Below are 16,275 nucleotides of genomic sequence, written 5' to 3' on the forward strand. Positions count from 1 at the left end.
AAATAAATAAACTTTTATAAATAATATTAAAGAAAGAAAAATACCTACGTAAAAGATTACGCAAACTCAACCTATCAACTTAACCTTTTGAGATAAATAATTTACGGCACATTTTAACCATTGTGAGGGAAAATTTCTAGACTTGGCTTGTTTGGCTATCCAATTTTATATTTTAGAACAAGATATTAAAAAGTAGAAAGAGATGAGTATAATATCATTTGTCCTGAACTAAAATATAGTTTACAACAATAATGGTATTCAAATTACAAGATTAGGAAAAGAATCAGGCACTGTGGCCACTTAAATATTTGCATGCCAACTTTTCAAGACAATTTCTCTAAGATAGCGTCACAAGATGATCCCAAGTTATTAACATTATTCTGATCTTTCCCATATGCAGCAATTAGTAAAGCCTCTGCCCTTCCTGCATTCATTAAATGATATTAAAGCACCTAATGCAAGACTAACTTATACATTCAACAGTAGAACCTAAAAGATTAATCATCAAATAAGAAAAATTTTCAGTGGGTATGCAACTGTAGTGAACTAGTTATGGTGCTTCAGATGATATGGTAGAGGTTCTACTATGCTAAATTTTGATCATTTAGAATAGTGGATATGAAGTAAATTTATAAAAAGAAGGAATCACCAATTGCACCCTGAAAAAGATCAAGATACTCACAATTTAGCTCCATAAACATTTATTCTAAAATGGTGTTCGAATGATTAATGTATTGACAAATGACAATTTTGTCATTAAAATATTGACAGCGATTAATTAGTTTCTAAAAGATCAATTTGACGACAAATTAGTTCTTTCGACACCTTTCGTTGATATTAGGAAAACCAACAAAAATAACTATTAATAACCAAGTTCATCATTAGGATACCATTGATTTATAAAAAGTCTTAAACTCATCTGTCAGCAGATCTATCCTTTGGGGGTCAAATTTGTAGTTCACCCTTAAATTCAAGGATACATAGAAGGTGACTACTGACTAGACAAAATTAACAAAGAAGTTCTATCAAAAATCATAGGTATTCCAGTTTCTGTTCCACCACAACTAACTTACAAAACTACAATTCCGGTCTACCCCAGAAACCCGCCAAAAATTAAGAGAGTCAAATAAAACATTATTGGAAGCAATATATGGTTTCTAGGATTTTGTTACTTAAATTCATGTCTAAAAATAGGATATTGAAAACTTCAAAGGCAGAATTTCACAATTACTAAGAAGCAATATATGATTTTGGGTATCTTAGAGACTCACATTTAGTAATCACATTTTACATTTGGATAACTGATCAGCATAGTACTTTAAATAATTGATTAAGAGAAATAAGTACCATGATCTTTCTTCCTACTCAACAGGGATTCCAGTGATGGAAATAATGTAGACGCAACTCTCCTGCTGTCATCCTGTATAATAAAAAATTCGATGACTGCCATTGAAAAGGGAAATTTTACCGTATTCAACAAACAAGATCTATAAATATCAACAAGAAAGCAACAGACAGTGTTGCTAAAATTTCCTCCAATGAAGCAGGATCCTTAGAGTTACATGAGTTTGTTTCTAAAAACAACATAAATGGTGGTGCAGAATGCGTAGTATCTTGATAAAAAAGAATCATGAAAAAGTTATATCTACTAGGGTTAATTGAGGGTGATTAGGGACAGTTTAGTTTTTGAAGATGTTTTGTTTTCATTTTCAATGTTTTGATTTTAGGATTTTATATAGGAAAAAGTGAAAACAGTGCACATAATAAAATTTTGTTTTCCATTTTCATTTTTCCTTCATAAAACCTTGAAAACAAAAGAGCTAAAAATAAAAATAAAAATGGTTTCACAAACAAAGCAGGCTTCACTTTTGAGGATAAGCCTACATACATTTATGCAGCAGGTGCGTGCATCCAGTGATTTTCCAATAGAACTTTCAATCACAGTTCCTGTGAAACAGGGGAAAGAGGAAGGAACTAAAGCAAACCAAATATTAGTTGCTTTCAGGTCAGACACTACCTTTACCGCTATAAGGAGACAGCGTCAATGTAGCACTACATTTACAGCCTATTATCAAGGAAAAAGACTCATTACAACAACAACAGAGAGCTGCAAAGTTACTACAAAGACAACTCCTTGAAAGGTAGAGAGGAGGAGGATAAGAATCATAAGATGTCCATAAGTATAAAGCTAATAGAAAAGTTACAGAGAACCCAGAAGATAAAACTGCATAACATCCATGGGCAATGGCAGCCCAGTTCCTATGGAGATCTGTAACATGGACCCCCTTGAAAAACTCACTACCCTAGCTCCAAAGAAAAGTCAAGGACCTTATTCTATTTCACAACAAATCTAAAGACAGCTGAAGACTATTTGAATAATAGAAACTTTTTTCTCTAATTCATTATTCTCTAGAAAGAGCTTCTGGAGAATCAGGACAAAGCCACTGTTCCCCAAGTAAACAGATATATAGCCGATTCCAAATTGATCATGCAAACAAAAGACTAATAAGATTAAATGGTTATCTTAAGTCCTCAAATCTTCCTGACTACATCGAACATTAGATAAAATGGTTGTCCAAAGAACCAGATTTTCCTTAGAATATTCGAAACTTCAAATACATTTATCAAAGGCAAACTCTTTGCTATTAAGAGAACGTGTTAAGAAATCAAAGAGAAACCACTTAACAACTACAACCAAATATATTTTCCTAAAGTGGGGTTAGCTCACAGTGGATTCAAACAAAATTATTATTTGTTCCAGAAATTGTGCAGGATGAGCATATCTGCAGATTCTAAGCTAGTATGATGTTTGTTTAACGAAAGACGGCAGTGTAAGAAACAATAAATAAAGGCTTGAATTTTACGGAATGATTGTGCTAGGAACCCGCATTATTAAAGTGATCCAAATAAGGATAAATGGGTTTAGGATTTAGGGTGAGGAAGAATGCATGGGAGCATCTAAAGTTGGAATAGAATGGGAATTAGGATAAATTTGGACCTCTCGAGAGCTTGAAGAACCTTTTTACTGTTTTCTTCTATTTTCTCAGTAGATAACACAACACAAGGAGGAGCGCTACACGTTCTGCTCAAGCTCAAATACAGGTCACTCGTAATGTCACATTCACCTTTTCTAGCTATTTGATACCAGTTCTTACAGATTGAAACAGAGAAGATAAGCAAAGGAAAGCACCAGAGGTGAGAAAATAATAGTTTTTTGCTTATAGCTATTCAAATCTGTATAGTTAAAACAAACCAACCTTTGTGGACCGGTTTCCAGAGAGTTCAAATTTTGCTTTCCAAGTAAAAGATGGCACCGGAACAACAGAAAATCCTGAAGCAACTAAGATCCCAATCCACAGTCCATATCCGAATCCTCCACTCCACCAGCCCTTAAATTACAAAATATGGGCAAACTATTAACCAAAGTTAAGTAAAATTTAAAAACAATGATGTAATTGTTAACAGAAACCACAATTAGGTACTTGGAAAAGAGAAACTAAATGTATTAAGACTCGTGAGATGAACCAGATTAGTTGATCTGAGAAAAAAGAAAAACAAAGCTTGCGTGAAATTGAAAAGGAAACTTCTGAGCATTAGGGATGCTCAAAACGCTCCAAAAAGACTAGTCCAATCCCCCCTCCCCTTGCCACCCTCCCCCCTCTCTCTTTCTTTAAACATTTAGACTACAAAGAGATTAAAGAACAAGGCATGGAGCATGCTTTTCTTCAAAGATAAATCACATAATCTAAAAGTTTAAACATTAAAAATCCATCATTGTCATTTATAGATCAAGTTTCGATCATATTTCATTAGTACAAGAAGTTGCATTAAACCAGATTTTCACCAACATAAGGTACAACCAGGGATCCCGATGAGAAATCATACCAACATGAGATGTGTTCTCAATACCATTGAATACTAATTTCCCTCTAACAAGCAAACATCAGCAAAGTTTCTTAAATTACTCTTTAAATAGTGGCACCAAATATTAATTTTAATAATTTGAACCCGAACCCCCTCCCCCCTTTTTTCTCTTTCTCTCTCGGTTCTGAATTCTCTAAATAATGGCTCAAACAACCAGTGGCAATTTGCAAGAAACAACACACTAGGAAAAGACATTTTCCTTCTCAAAGTGGGTTTCATTCAAAAGAGGAACAGACCATTCAACTTAAATAAGCAGACAGCTTTCCTTACATATATCAACTAATAGGAGACTAGCCTAATGCTCATACCATTCAACCAGATCTTCTCATTCTATCTTGACTTCAAGAAACTAGGACAATAGTATAAATTTTTTAATGGTACTCAAGGGAAAGGTTCTAGTTAATGTTGTCCAACTCAAGAATTCAGTAAAACATCTCAATAAACTTGAATCATAAAGCCAACTTGTCAACTCATAAAGTTTAACTGTTCAAAACATATCATTTAAATAATATATCTTGGAAACTAAACATAATTAAATAAAATATTTATTATTAATATTTAAATTATTTAAATTTGTAACAAGGCATGTGTATTAAATATATTAAAAATATAACTTAACCCATAACTTAATTATTATACCATATTGTAATAAGAATAAGAATAAGAAATTTATACAATAAACTCAAGTTCCCAATAGAAATGATAAAAACTAATTTAGACTCGTAAACTTTCTAGTAGAATTGAGACTTAACCGATTTCATTAGCGTTTACTTAAATCACGAGTATCATAAAAAGAAAGTTTATATATGAATTCGCATGTTTTGCATAGTTGGATTTGTAACTCATCTAGTACGAGTTAAATGGTTAATGTGACACTTTAGCAACCTTATTTTTGGTCAAGATGAAAGGAAAGCAAATTTACTCTTGAGATTCTAGGCAGGGTTTTCTTCCCATTAGGGGACAAGTTGAAGCCAAATCAAGGGAATTATGAGAAGGCTAGTTGACCAACTTTTCAAAATGAATGGGAAATTAAAGAAAGTAGCAAGTTATTACCCATTGGCAAAATACTAATTTCATTATAAAACTCCAAAGATTTTCAAGTTATAGTGAGCATACAAACCTGTTTTCCATCTTGTGGACAAGGGAGTGATTGCTCTATGTATGCAATGGTTCCTAATGAAATCAAGATTCAATTTGCAAATAGCCAACCATAAACATTGTCAACCTTCAAAGAAATACGAAAAAGCAAGATAATGATTCCAAAATTACAGTAATAAACTGAGGAATTGTTACCAACAATCTATAACTAAGGGCACATCATCTATGATAGAAATTATAAGCAATATCAGACCAACATTTTGAGAATACTGATAGGAGAAGCACACAAAATATCAGAACATTTTATAACACAATCGATATTTCATTTTTTTGTAATTCAACAAGTACACATTAAGATTATTCCTGGTAGCAAGGGAGCCGAGGAAATGGAAGGGGCACCCTATGAAAGAGGATCCTCAAAATATCAAAATTTTGACTTCTTACATTAACAGTAGCTTCGGATTTAGAGTAACAAGATCTGTTAATGATTCTGTACAGTATCCACTGCTTCCCAAATGTATTCATGAACTTAATGTACTTAACTAACAGCCAGTCCATCCAAAGTTTCCATCAACTCTACATTTTTGTATTGCAGAAAATTTAGCAATAAAATACTAAACATTAACGTACAAGTTTACTAAGATGCTTGCAATAAATTAAATGACATCAGCTAGAATTGTCAACATATTATGCTTGCAAACCAGGTGATAGAATAGAAAAAAAAAAGGGAAAGGAAAAAAAAGAAAAGATAAGGAAGTCAAGATTTAAAACTTCAGGATAAAACCACCAATAACAAGAGAAAATAGACAATTGGACTGAAGCCTATGACGATTCAATTTGCAAATTAATATCAATCAGAAGTAAACATTTTGTTGAAGCTCAGAGCCCAAAAGAAAAGGAATCAAGATGCCTGCATGTTTATGTGGGGATAAAGATTGAGAAACCATATTATACCAACTGGAGCATCAAAACTACGAACCAACTGAACCATGGATTTTGCATCTAACCGTCTTCGAGTTCTTTTCCCAACAAGTATTTTCACAAAAGGGGAATCGAATACCTGCATATATTGGACTAAAATTATATGACATCTTTGGCAACATATGGAGCAATGAAATTCCGAGCATCATCTATCTAAAAAGAGGAAATCAATATAATTAGAGGATAAAATGCCAATCCATAAAAATAGAAAGGATTTATAGTTTCATCGCCTCTTCCTTTTATGAAAAAACTAAGAAATCTAATAGTAACACTGCACAATAGCTGAACAACTTTAATCAATTACTATCATAATCCACGAGACATTAATTTAAGAATGGATAGACTAAATAACCCCTCTATGCCTTTTTGCATTTCACATCACACTGCATAGCAGCCTCTGATCATGTTAATAGCAAATAGCAGCTTTTCTACTATCAACAATCTTGCTCCTTCATAAATCTATCTCCAACGTGCATCACTTTCATCTCTTTTTAATATCATGTATTGACAGAAAAACATTGAATTCTTGCATAAAACACCAAATTCTCAAACCCAAAGCCCTAAAATGAATCCAACCATCGTCAGAGGTAATTTCCAAACTATATAAGGAATCTAGCAGACTTCTGAGAACCGAATTCACTTATTCCTTTTACAGGAACACCTCCTTCTGACTTATAAGGTAAAAACTAGAAAGCCACGCAACGTGAACGAAAAAGAAGAAGGATACCTGAGGCGCAGAATCAGAATGAGAATGTTGAGTTTTCAAGAGCGCCACAGCGCCAGAGACGTCAGGGTCGATTCCAAGAACCCATTTGAAGTTGGAGGCATCACTTTGGTGTTGCTGTGTGTCTTCACTCAAAAGAGGGTAAGACAGTGAAGACAGCCAATTCTCTTTCAGCTGAGCATCGGAGGCCTTCGCCTTTCCGCATCTTCTGATTTGAGAAGAAGAAGCAGCAGCAGCAGCAGCAGAGAAGGCCTTAACTTTGATGGGTTTGAGTTTGAGTTTGAGTTTGAGTTGAGAAGAGAGGCTGTTCATGAAACTGAAATGAGTGGAGTGCCAGTCTTGAGTCAATTGCAGGGATTCCATCAATTGGGACGTGAGACGAGCCAAGAAACAAAAGATCCTTGCAGATTTTTGTACCAACTACTGTATCCAGTACGGGCATTAAATATGGCCGTTATTCAAATAATTAAGGACAACTATAAACGATGGATTTAGATTTTCTAAATTTTAAATTTTATTTTAACGAATAAAATATGATTTTTGATCATTTATTTTATAAGTGAGATCAAGAAAGAGAAATTATTCAATGTAAAAAATTATACTTTATTTTTTAAAATAAAAATTTAAAATTTAAAAAATTCAAATTCACGTTATACGGATGCAATTTATCTCAGGCAAATGCTAATGTTTTTCGCGAAATTATGTTGTTATTAGAAATAGTAAATTAGTAGATTTGTACTTTTTTGTTTTGTAATCTTATAAAAAATAATTAGCAGGTCAAAGATATAAAACATATGATTCTACAGAGTGCTAATGAGAGTCAGATTGTGTCAAATGTGCAAAATTCACTGTAAAATATTCAAAAACATGTCAAGAATTTTTCATTGTCAGTTTAGAATGTTCAAAAAATGAGTAGTGTTATACCTCCAAATTTTTTTATGTATTAATTCCAACTAAGTTAAACAATAAGATTTGAAATAATATTAACTATAATTAATTTTTGTTATATTATAACAACTTGGTTAAATTTAATTAATAAAAAGACTTGGATATATAAAATTATTTTAAAGGAATATAGACAAAATCTAAAAACTAAAATAATAATCAAATATCCAATCCTAGCTCTCGTCATATAGCATTTCAAACACAAACACAACCCCAAAATCTAGTTGTAACTGCTGGGTGGCCTTAGTATGGTCTCCCTCCTAGATATGCAACTCAATTAGTCTCAAAATTAGGTAATTCAAACAATTTAGGAAGTATTTCACGAGTTCCAGTGCAGTTTGCTAGTTTGCTAGTCAATTAAAATAACCAACTCACGTACCCAAATATGACCTGAGATACCTTAGTAGGTCAACCAACAACAACAAATACTACTGAATCTTTAGTAGTATTCTAGTATTTCATAGCAAATTGTAGAAAGTCACCATAACTTGGTGAATATATTGATCCTACAAATAATTTTAGTAATAAATCCTATCATAGCTGGCACTAATACAAAATATGATCGGTTAGCTCGCCAAGCTAGTTGAATTGCTAGTTTATAGACCCTGGAAGCGTCCATGTCAATGGGGATGACCTTTTCAATGTCTGAATGTAATGTCATATTCTTAAAACTTCTTCAAGGAGACCAACAAGTTTCAGATTACAACTGTGTTCATTTAAGACATATCCATCTTGACTATGCGCGAAAATAAAATTGTACATGAAACCTGGTCAATGAACTAGTTCAAACTTCAAAGATTCATCGATTGTAAAGGGACTAGGGGCATGCTACATAGTTGGGCATGTGTATATAGAGCTTTATGAAAGACTATACTCCAATCTAGTGTCCTGAAAATCTCCAATGGTTATTATGGATCCCTTCAAATTGAAACAAGAAAAGCAACCTTCCTATCATGTCCGTTTTATCTGCCTTGTATCTATTTGAAGAAAATCATGTGTCCTCAACAACGCGTTGCTGGTTAGACAGATCGAGAAAGAAACTGTTGGACAAAACCCCAAACCCTCAAATCTGTTTTGGTTATCATACACCATGTCACTCCAACTAAAATATATTTAATGCTTTGACCCAAGTGTAATTTCGTAGATGACTCCTTCAAGATTTCCGACAATGCGCCGAGTTCCAGGCACTTCTTTCATCTGCATCTGGTGCTTAGAGGCTTCCATAATAATCATTGAATCCATGCTGCAAGGAGGGAAACAGAATGCTTATAACTTTAAACTGACAGTGACACGGACTGAATAAAATGGAAATTTGAAAATTAGATACCGTAATGCTTGTGCTAAAATGTACCTGATTGATGTCTGCAATAGAATGGTAAAATGATTTTCGTTGTTCAAATTTGAAGAGCATAAAATAAAATAATGAAGGAAAATTCAGAGATTACTTTTGTTTTAGGGTAAAGTATACTTTTTGTTCCTAACGTTTGCGATTTTTTTAAGAATATTCATGAAGAAGGTTTCAGGTTTTATGGTCCTCCACTATGTCTTTCTACTTATTTGGAGTCGCAAAGAAAATTAATCAAGGTAGCACGAAACCAAGAAAACTTTCAAAATAATGTAAAAATTTGTAAAGATTTTACAAAACTAGTTTCAACCACATTCTAGGCAACATAATATCTGTTCCTAAGCCTATCCAATAACACTAGATTTTAGATACATTAACTATGCAAACCTGGATCCAGTCATTCTACAAGATAAATATGCTGCCAGTAAAACATAAAAGTAGCAGAACAAATTTTATTAAGGCAAGAAAATAAATACAGCACTGAACATAACTAGCTAGGTTACTTACGTCTTAGTTCGTGATACATAGGCTAGTATGAATTTGCATCTCCTGCCCTCTCCAGCCCACAATAGTTGTTCAACAGTATTGAATAGCATAGGGACGCTTGACTGCTGAAAACTTATGCATTGTCAAGGTCTCCAGAATTATATTTTTTCGTAGTTTTAAAATATCGGCCACGGCGGTGCCATGGCAGAATGACATGGCAGATTTTGTGGCTGCTGCCATCTGGGAGTACATTGTGTTGCAGAAAATCAGGGACTGAAAGAGCGGTGGCATTCCGTGACAGAAATGGCGGAGTTATGTGGAATTGTTTTGCTTTTGAGGGTTGTTTTTGTCATTATAAAACCCTAAACTAATGTAGGAACACAAAACCTTCTCTGGCTGATTTCAGCCTCTTCACCAACACAAAACCTTTTTGCAGCAGGAGTAGCACTATAACTTCCTCTTCCTTGCTTCCTTGGGTTGGTGAAGAGGCTGAAATCAAGTCAGAAGGTTTTGTGTTCCTAACATTAGTTTTATGGTTTTTAAAATGACAAAAACAGCCCTCCAATGCAAAATATATTCCACAGAATCCAGCCATTTCTGTCAGGAAATGCCACGGCGTCACTGCCATTGTGGTCCCTAGTTTTCTGCCATGCCATTCTGCAATGGCCAATATTTTAAAAGTATCAATCCAGTGCAAGAAAACCATGGAAATTTGACTAAGAAACTTAAGACAAAAATAGTATATGGTTATTAAAGAAGAATGTTCAAGGTTCCCCAGCACCTAGGCATATGCTACAAGGAAGGAGATGAGAACTGAAGTAGAAAAATGAGCAAATGGGAAATGAGTAAGAATGGGAAATATTGAAACGTATGGATAAATTCAAGATTATATTCATTAGGATATAGATGTCAGCTCCAAGGACAAGGTCAAAACCTCCTGGATGATTTTGTAAAATGTCATTGATCTGATCAGAGTTCCCCCATTCCAGTTTATTGGCAAATAATCCTGCATCAAATATTATTTAAATAGAATGTCTAATTCAATGCATCAAAATATCTATCTCTTCATAAGGTTTCGGACTTACTGCGAGAAGAAGGACTAGTATTGTCGGAACATGAATGAAGCTCTATATTTTTATTTAAAATCTGAGAAGAGATCCCATAATAATTAGTCTACAATGCAGATAGTTTGGAATGTGCTACTAAACAGCTCAGGAACAGATTTCATAATCCTGCCTTTAGCACTTCTTCATTATGATCCGTCATCACAACTTTATGGCAGAATCTGCTGCAAAGTATTCCAGTAATACCTAAAATAAAGGTAATCATTGTTTGCGAGCAATACAAATAGAAAACCCAATTAAAATGAAATGAGTCTAAGATTCTAAGTATACAAAATGATATTTTCGTATCAAGGTGAAAACATACCAACACCAGAACCCAATTCGATGGCAGTGCATCCCCGCAGCATTTCAACATTCTTTGAAAGATAATCATTTAGCAGCATGGCTCCCGGCCATACCAGCTGCCCTGTCAAATCAAAATCAGCTGATCCGAAACATAATTAGTGTAGCTGACGGTTATTTTCATCCTAAACAATTAACCCATTCCACACCCAATCTGCATATTTATGAAAATTAGAATAATCTTGTGCGTGAAGGAGCACTTGGCTAAAGTATAACAAGGTCAAAACATTGGCACTGTTTTAAAATTTCTTGAGACAACTCAGAATGCAATAAAATTTCTTTAAACCCTAGTTCCAATACGCTCCTTTAGCTTCCATCAATTCAAGTATAACTTAAAAAAGAGGCAGTAGTTACAATCAGCACAACGATTGGTGAGTCATCATGTAAGTAAATAAGTAAATAAACAAAGAAAACTCACTTGAAGCGGATTGAAGACAGAAGAGCTGAATGTCTTGGGATCCAAATGTGAAGTTCGTAAGCTGGTAACTTAAAATTCCAAGAAAGAACTTGAGAGTTAGAGTGAGGACAGTGTAGTCACGAGAGAGAGAGAGAGAGAGAGGTTACTTGTCATTGAGGAAGAAGGACGCATCTAAGCAAACGATATCATCATCGTCTTGTTGTTGTGTGTTTGGTGTTGCTTCCATGTTCAACGCTTAGGGATTAATACGACGGCGTCTGCGCTTCTTTCTTCAGTAGCCGCCCCGTTCTGTGTTCCAACTTCCAAATGAGTCTCTGGGTGAGACTAAGATTACGTCATTACCAGCACTGAGCAAATGCAAGCCGAGTTGGTGAAAATTGCAGTAAACTATTAAAAAATACCAATGTTCTCAAAACCAAATCAGACCGTCGGGTTTGACTCGATTAATTGAAAACCGATCATCTAATAAGATCGATTAAGGCATAAAATCGTCCGATAACTTAAGAACCGACCGAATTGATTGTTAACCAATAAATTGTTAAATTTGGTCGAATTTTTTTAGGATTATCGGTTTGTTTTATATATATATATAAAAAATATAGATAGACAATGAAAATACTAAACACTGTGAATAATGAATATATCGAATGTTCAATTCATTCAAATTTTTTTAGGAATATCAATTTGTTTTATATATATAGAAAAAGTATAAGTAGACAATGAAAATACTAAATAATGTGAACAATTAATACACTTGCTGTGTGGATAGTTATCCTACTATTAAGATTTAGATAAGTAATTTGGGAGTGTAGTATGTTTTCCCCACCTCTTCCCCTCCCCTTTCTCTTTTTGAGAAACCCTAAATAGTAAACCCAGCAACCATCGGTCCTTTCGAATCGTTTCTCTTCTCGTCGTCATCGGTGGGTCGTCATCTCTTCAGAGGTATCTCTCTTCGAGTTCTTTCTCTATCTGAGGTTCCGAGCTCAATGTCCTCTTTTTCTATTTCTCTCTATCTCTCTTTCACAGCGACTAAAGATGGCAATGGGGCAAGGCAGGGATGGGAGATACCTTTCCGTTCCTCGTCTCCGCCCCTAGATTTCATCTCCGTTCCAGCCGTGGAAAAATATTGTCCCCCATCTCTATTTTTCGCGGATCCTCATTTTTCATTTTCCTATATTGATAATTTACATGCAAAGTTTTAACAAAAAATTTAAAAAAACAATCAGAAAACATTATTACAATATACAAGGATACAGTTACACAGTGATAAAAAATGAAAAGAACGCCGTGATCAGAGATAATGAGATGGCTAGGGAGTGACAACACGATGAGCACTGAGCAGGAGTGACAAGGGGTATAGTTGTAACAGTATGAGAGATTGGGATTTGCGAGTTTTAGCCTTTAAAAAATTTATATTAGAAATAAATTATTAAAAGTATTTAAGTAAATTTAATAATTTGGAGATTAGTAGGAATGGGGCGGGGATCCCGCTCGGATTCCTAAATCTGCCTCGGAAAAATCTTTTTCTCCATCTTCATCCCCGCAGAGAAAATTCTCCTTCTTCAGGGCCCTATTTAGGGCGCTTTCTCGCGGAGATGTCCGCGCTTCGGGGAGTTTTGTCATTCCTAACGGCGAAGTCTCTCTCTACTCGGCTGTGGAGTATTAGTTGCGTCGTCATCTTACTCGGTTATTTTGTTAATTTTATTTTTTTATTTCTAAGTTGTTGGTTGCTAATTTTTCTGATTTTCAGTTGTTGATAGTATGCTATGAGGCAGTACTTCACTACATTATTTATTGTTTATGTTAGAATTTTTCTAATTCTGAGTTATGTTATGATTTGATTGAGTTGTTTATGCTGATTTTTTTATTTATTGATTTGAGTTGTTAATGGTGCTATGGGGCAGTGTTTCATTATATTATTTGTTGTTTATGCTAAAAAAAAAATTATTCTGAGTTATGCTATGATTTTGATTCTAAATTGTTTATGCTGATTTTTTTTTATTTGTTGATTTTGGTTATTGATTTGAGTTGTTGACGAGACTATGCTACAATATTTCACTACATTCTATTATTTATGTTGGAATCTGATTCTGAGTTATTTAAATTATATATTAAAATTTGTTATTTAAATTATATATTAAATTTTTAATAATTTTATTTTATATTTAATCAAATCAATTGAATTTCGATTAAACTTTAGTTGAATTTTTGAATTATTGAACCAATTATTTTATCGGTTTATTGATCAGTTTGATTTTTACCATCTTAAAAAATACTAAGGTTCTAAGCACAGTTGTGCCTGAATCAGTACTAATTTATTCATTTATTAGTCTAATTGATAAATTAATCAGTTAAATTATTTAGATTATAATTAATAAATATAAATTTTAAAAATATAATATAATATAATTTGTATATATTATATAATTTTTAAAAGATTATAATTTCATAATATTATTACAACTAAAAATACTAATTTTAAATAAAAATAGTAGAATTTATATATAACAGAAGTTATGAATTCAATTGTAATTAATTTATTATTTTGTTTAATTTTTTTCAATTTAGAGGATTTTTTTTCTTTGTTACGTGTTATTTGGTAATATTTGTATCAAATCAAATAAATAAAATAAATAGCATAAATACATAAAATATGTTTCATAATTCCATCAATTTTATAACAAAAACGGTTTAGATAAACAAGGTAACTAAAAAAAAAACGAAAATACAATCATTATAAAACATAAATATTAATAACACGCAAGTGAAACAAAGTTTATCAATCCAAAACAGCTTTGAGCAGCTGAGCCAGCTTATGGGGTGCAGTAAGCTGAGGGAAATGGCCAGTCATGTCTATGAACTCCAAAGCAGAGACCCCTTTCATCATCTTCTCCAAGTAGTGCCCTACGCTCACCGGAATGGCCGCATCGTTACTTGACTGAATGATGGTGCATGGAGTCTCAACGTTTTGCAGTATCTTTCTGTTGTCGCTATGAAACACGGTCTTGGCCAACGACACCGCCACTTCAGCGCCCATGTTTTTCAAGCAGCTTCGAAATTTGTCAACGGCGTCAGAGTCGTTGGGACCCACTGCAATTGGAGCGTATGCTGAAACCCACTCTTCAAACTGCAGTTCTATTGTTGATATTAACTGCTCAACGTCTTCCCTCTCAAACCCACCTTCGTAGTCCTCATCATTTATGTACCTTGCATAATCATACAATATATTCTTCTATTATATATTTGATTAGTTAGGAAATTATTTTAATTTTTTAGTTTGTTTGTGGACAATACATATATTAATTATGCTATTTTAAATTAAATGATTTATATAATGGTGATCTCATTTATTATTATAAATGTTAAATTGAATAAGTCATTATTACTTTTGATTTTGAATTAAACGAGAATAAAATCAGATATTATCTTTTATTCTTTAGATAATTATCTTTTGGTTTTACATATATTATCTTTTGGACTTTAGATACTATTTTATTTGGATTTTAGGGTTTAATGGGTGTCATGTTCAAATATAAATAGGTCTTCAGGATTTCGGTCTCCAATGTACCAAAATCGTCTTTGTTGCTCTTTCCACATCAAAAGAATTGCAGTTCAGCCACCTAGAAATACAAAAGGTTTTGGTTGAGGAATATCACTTTATATATTTTTTATGATTTAATATGGATGATATGGGTTATTGAAATTAATTTATTCTAACATGATTATTCTTATGAATGATTATTTTGTTTAAAAAAATACATGAAATGACACCCATAAAAATAATAAAAAATACTCTTTATACACTAATTGTACCACACTTTTTTTTCCCAAAGATAATAGGTTATATTTCATTAATTATTAAAAAAATGAAATACAAAGATGTCCAAAAGCAGGATAGCATAATAAAAGGTGGGGATTTCCCAAAAACACTACACTGAAGGTATTCATCCAACGGTGTGTGGTCGAAAAACGAAGAAAAATCTTAAAGAAGAAATAATGATAAATCAAATTGAATGCATCTAAAAGCTTGGCTCATGGAGATGACGACTTAAACTGGGAGTTCTTTGGATTTCACGGAGCAACTTGACAGAGCTTGCTAGAATGGCAGACGGCATAGAAGTAGAACCTTCAAAAATCAACTGGTTGCGAGCTTTCCAGCAGTTCCAGCAAATGATGGCAAGCAATTGAGGATTACGGTCATCATTCTTCAACAGGTTAAGCATCTTTGTTGATGCAATCCACCATGTCCAAAAGTCGTTAGAACTCTGAGGGGGAAGACAGTCACGAAGATAACTCTGAGACCATACGTCTTTAATTCTAGAGCAATCGATCAAATAATGAGTGACTGTTTCCGTTGCTTCATGACAGCAAGGGCATATTGGTGATATAGATGGGATGCGGTGATGAATCTGAGCAAGCACCGGAAGTCGGCCATGGAGAGCTTTCCAGATAAATAGCTTAATTTTGTGAGGCAAGTTCAACATCCATAGATTAATCCACGGCTTCTTCTGTTGCATATAATTAGGGCAAAGCTCCAGAGGCGGATGGTAAAATAAATAGCCAATTCTGTAACCTGAAGCTGTATCATATTGCTTGGATTTGTTCAAATCCCATTGCAATTTGTCCCTACTCTGCTGAATTTTAACTGACAAAATCCTGTTTGCAACGTCTTGGGGAAATAGTTATTGAATGAGATTCTGATTCCAATTTCTATCTTCAGTAATTAGATCTTTAACTCTTGGAAACAACTCAGAAATAACATGTCTATTTGGCATGTCAGAAATCATTAAAGGATACGGAGGAGGCAGCCAAGGATCCTCAAAAGTTCGGATATCCTCACCAGTACCCACAGCCCAATTAAGACCTTTTTCAACAATCTTTCGGCCTT

At 33.6% G+C, this 16,275-nt stretch overlaps 3 protein-coding genes across 5 annotated transcripts in view; all 3 read right to left on the bottom strand.

Annotated features, from left to right (window-relative positions):
* Positions 1–203: 203 nt before the first annotated feature.
* LOC107482487 (Holliday junction resolvase MOC1, chloroplastic) lies at positions 204–7,152 on the bottom strand. Of its 2 annotated transcripts, XM_016103004.3 has the most exons (6): positions 6,731–7,152; positions 5,977–6,082; positions 5,045–5,097; positions 3,258–3,389; positions 1,348–1,420; positions 204–424 (listed from the first exon to the last, which is right to left on the bottom strand). In XM_016103004.3, the coding sequence occupies exons 1-6, from the start codon at positions 7,088–7,090 to the stop codon at positions 324–326; spliced, it is 825 nt and encodes a 274-aa protein (XP_015958490.1). In that variant the 5' UTR covers positions 7,091–7,152; the 3' UTR covers positions 204–323. The 2 variants fall into 2 exon arrangements, with proteins under 2 accessions (XP_015958490.1, XP_052115895.1); XM_052259935.1 differs by lacking the exons at positions 204–424; positions 1,348–1,420 and adding an exon at positions 1,897–1,974.
* A 1,180-nt stretch (positions 7,153–8,332) lies between these two features.
* Positions 8,333–11,762, bottom strand: LOC107482488 (uncharacterized). 2 transcript variants are annotated; one of them, XR_008008127.1, is made up of 8 exons: positions 11,534–11,762; positions 11,388–11,455; positions 10,932–11,051; positions 10,740–10,813; positions 10,589–10,649; positions 10,285–10,509; positions 9,525–10,160; positions 8,333–8,915 (listed from the first exon to the last, which is right to left on the bottom strand). XR_008008127.1 is itself a non-coding variant. In XM_016103005.3 (8 exons), the coding sequence occupies exons 1-8, from the start codon at positions 11,611–11,613 to the stop codon at positions 8,786–8,788; spliced, it is 747 nt and encodes a 248-aa protein (XP_015958491.1). In that variant the 5' UTR covers positions 11,614–11,762; the 3' UTR covers positions 8,333–8,785. The 2 variants fall into 2 exon arrangements, 1 of the variants encoding a protein (XP_015958491.1); XM_016103005.3 differs by having other exon boundaries at positions 9,525–9,636; positions 10,408–10,509.
* A 2,287-nt stretch (positions 11,763–14,049) lies between these two features.
* The window catches only part of LOC107482486 (strigolactone esterase D14), a 5,778-nt gene continuing 3,552 nt past the window's right edge, over positions 14,050–16,275 (bottom strand). Inside the window, exon 2 of the mRNA XM_016103003.3 lies at positions 14,050–14,593. Coding sequence (XP_015958489.1) covers positions 14,167–14,593 — 427 coding nt within the window. The 3' untranslated portion in view covers positions 14,050–14,166. The remainder of the gene's footprint in view (positions 14,594–16,275) is intronic.

Source organism: Arachis duranensis, chromosome 4 (assembly GCF_000817695.3).
Source record: "Arachis duranensis cultivar V14167 chromosome 4, aradu.V14167.gnm2.J7QH, whole genome shotgun sequence".
Lineage (NCBI taxonomy): Eukaryota > Viridiplantae > Streptophyta > Magnoliopsida > Fabales > Fabaceae > Arachis > Arachis duranensis.

Bases quoted from the DNA above. Each gene is read 5' to 3' on its own strand.
- LOC107482487 (XM_016103004.3), bottom strand. From the start codon at position 7,090: ATGGAATCCCTGCAATTGACTCAAGACTGGCACTCCACTCATTTCAGT. The intron at 5,098-5,976 runs GTATAATATGGT...TGATTTCATTAG, and splicing joins TAGTTTTGATGCTCCAGTTG to GAACCATTGCATACATAGAG. The intron at 3,390-5,044 runs GTTTGTATGCTC...TTGTAATTTAAG, and splicing joins GTCCACAAGATGGAAAACAG to GGCTGGTGGAGTGGAGGATT.
- LOC107482488 (XM_016103005.3), bottom strand. From the start codon at position 11,613: ATGGAAGCAACACCAAACACACAACAACAAGACGATGATGATATCGTT. The intron at 10,650-10,739 runs GCAGGATTATGA...ATCTCTTCTCAG, and splicing joins ATAATGAAGAAGTGCTAAAG to ATTTTAAATAAAAATATAGA. The intron at 9,637-10,407 runs ATATCCTAATGA...GACAATGCATAA, and splicing joins TGTCCTTGGAGCTGACATCT to GTTTTCAGCAGTCAAGCGTC.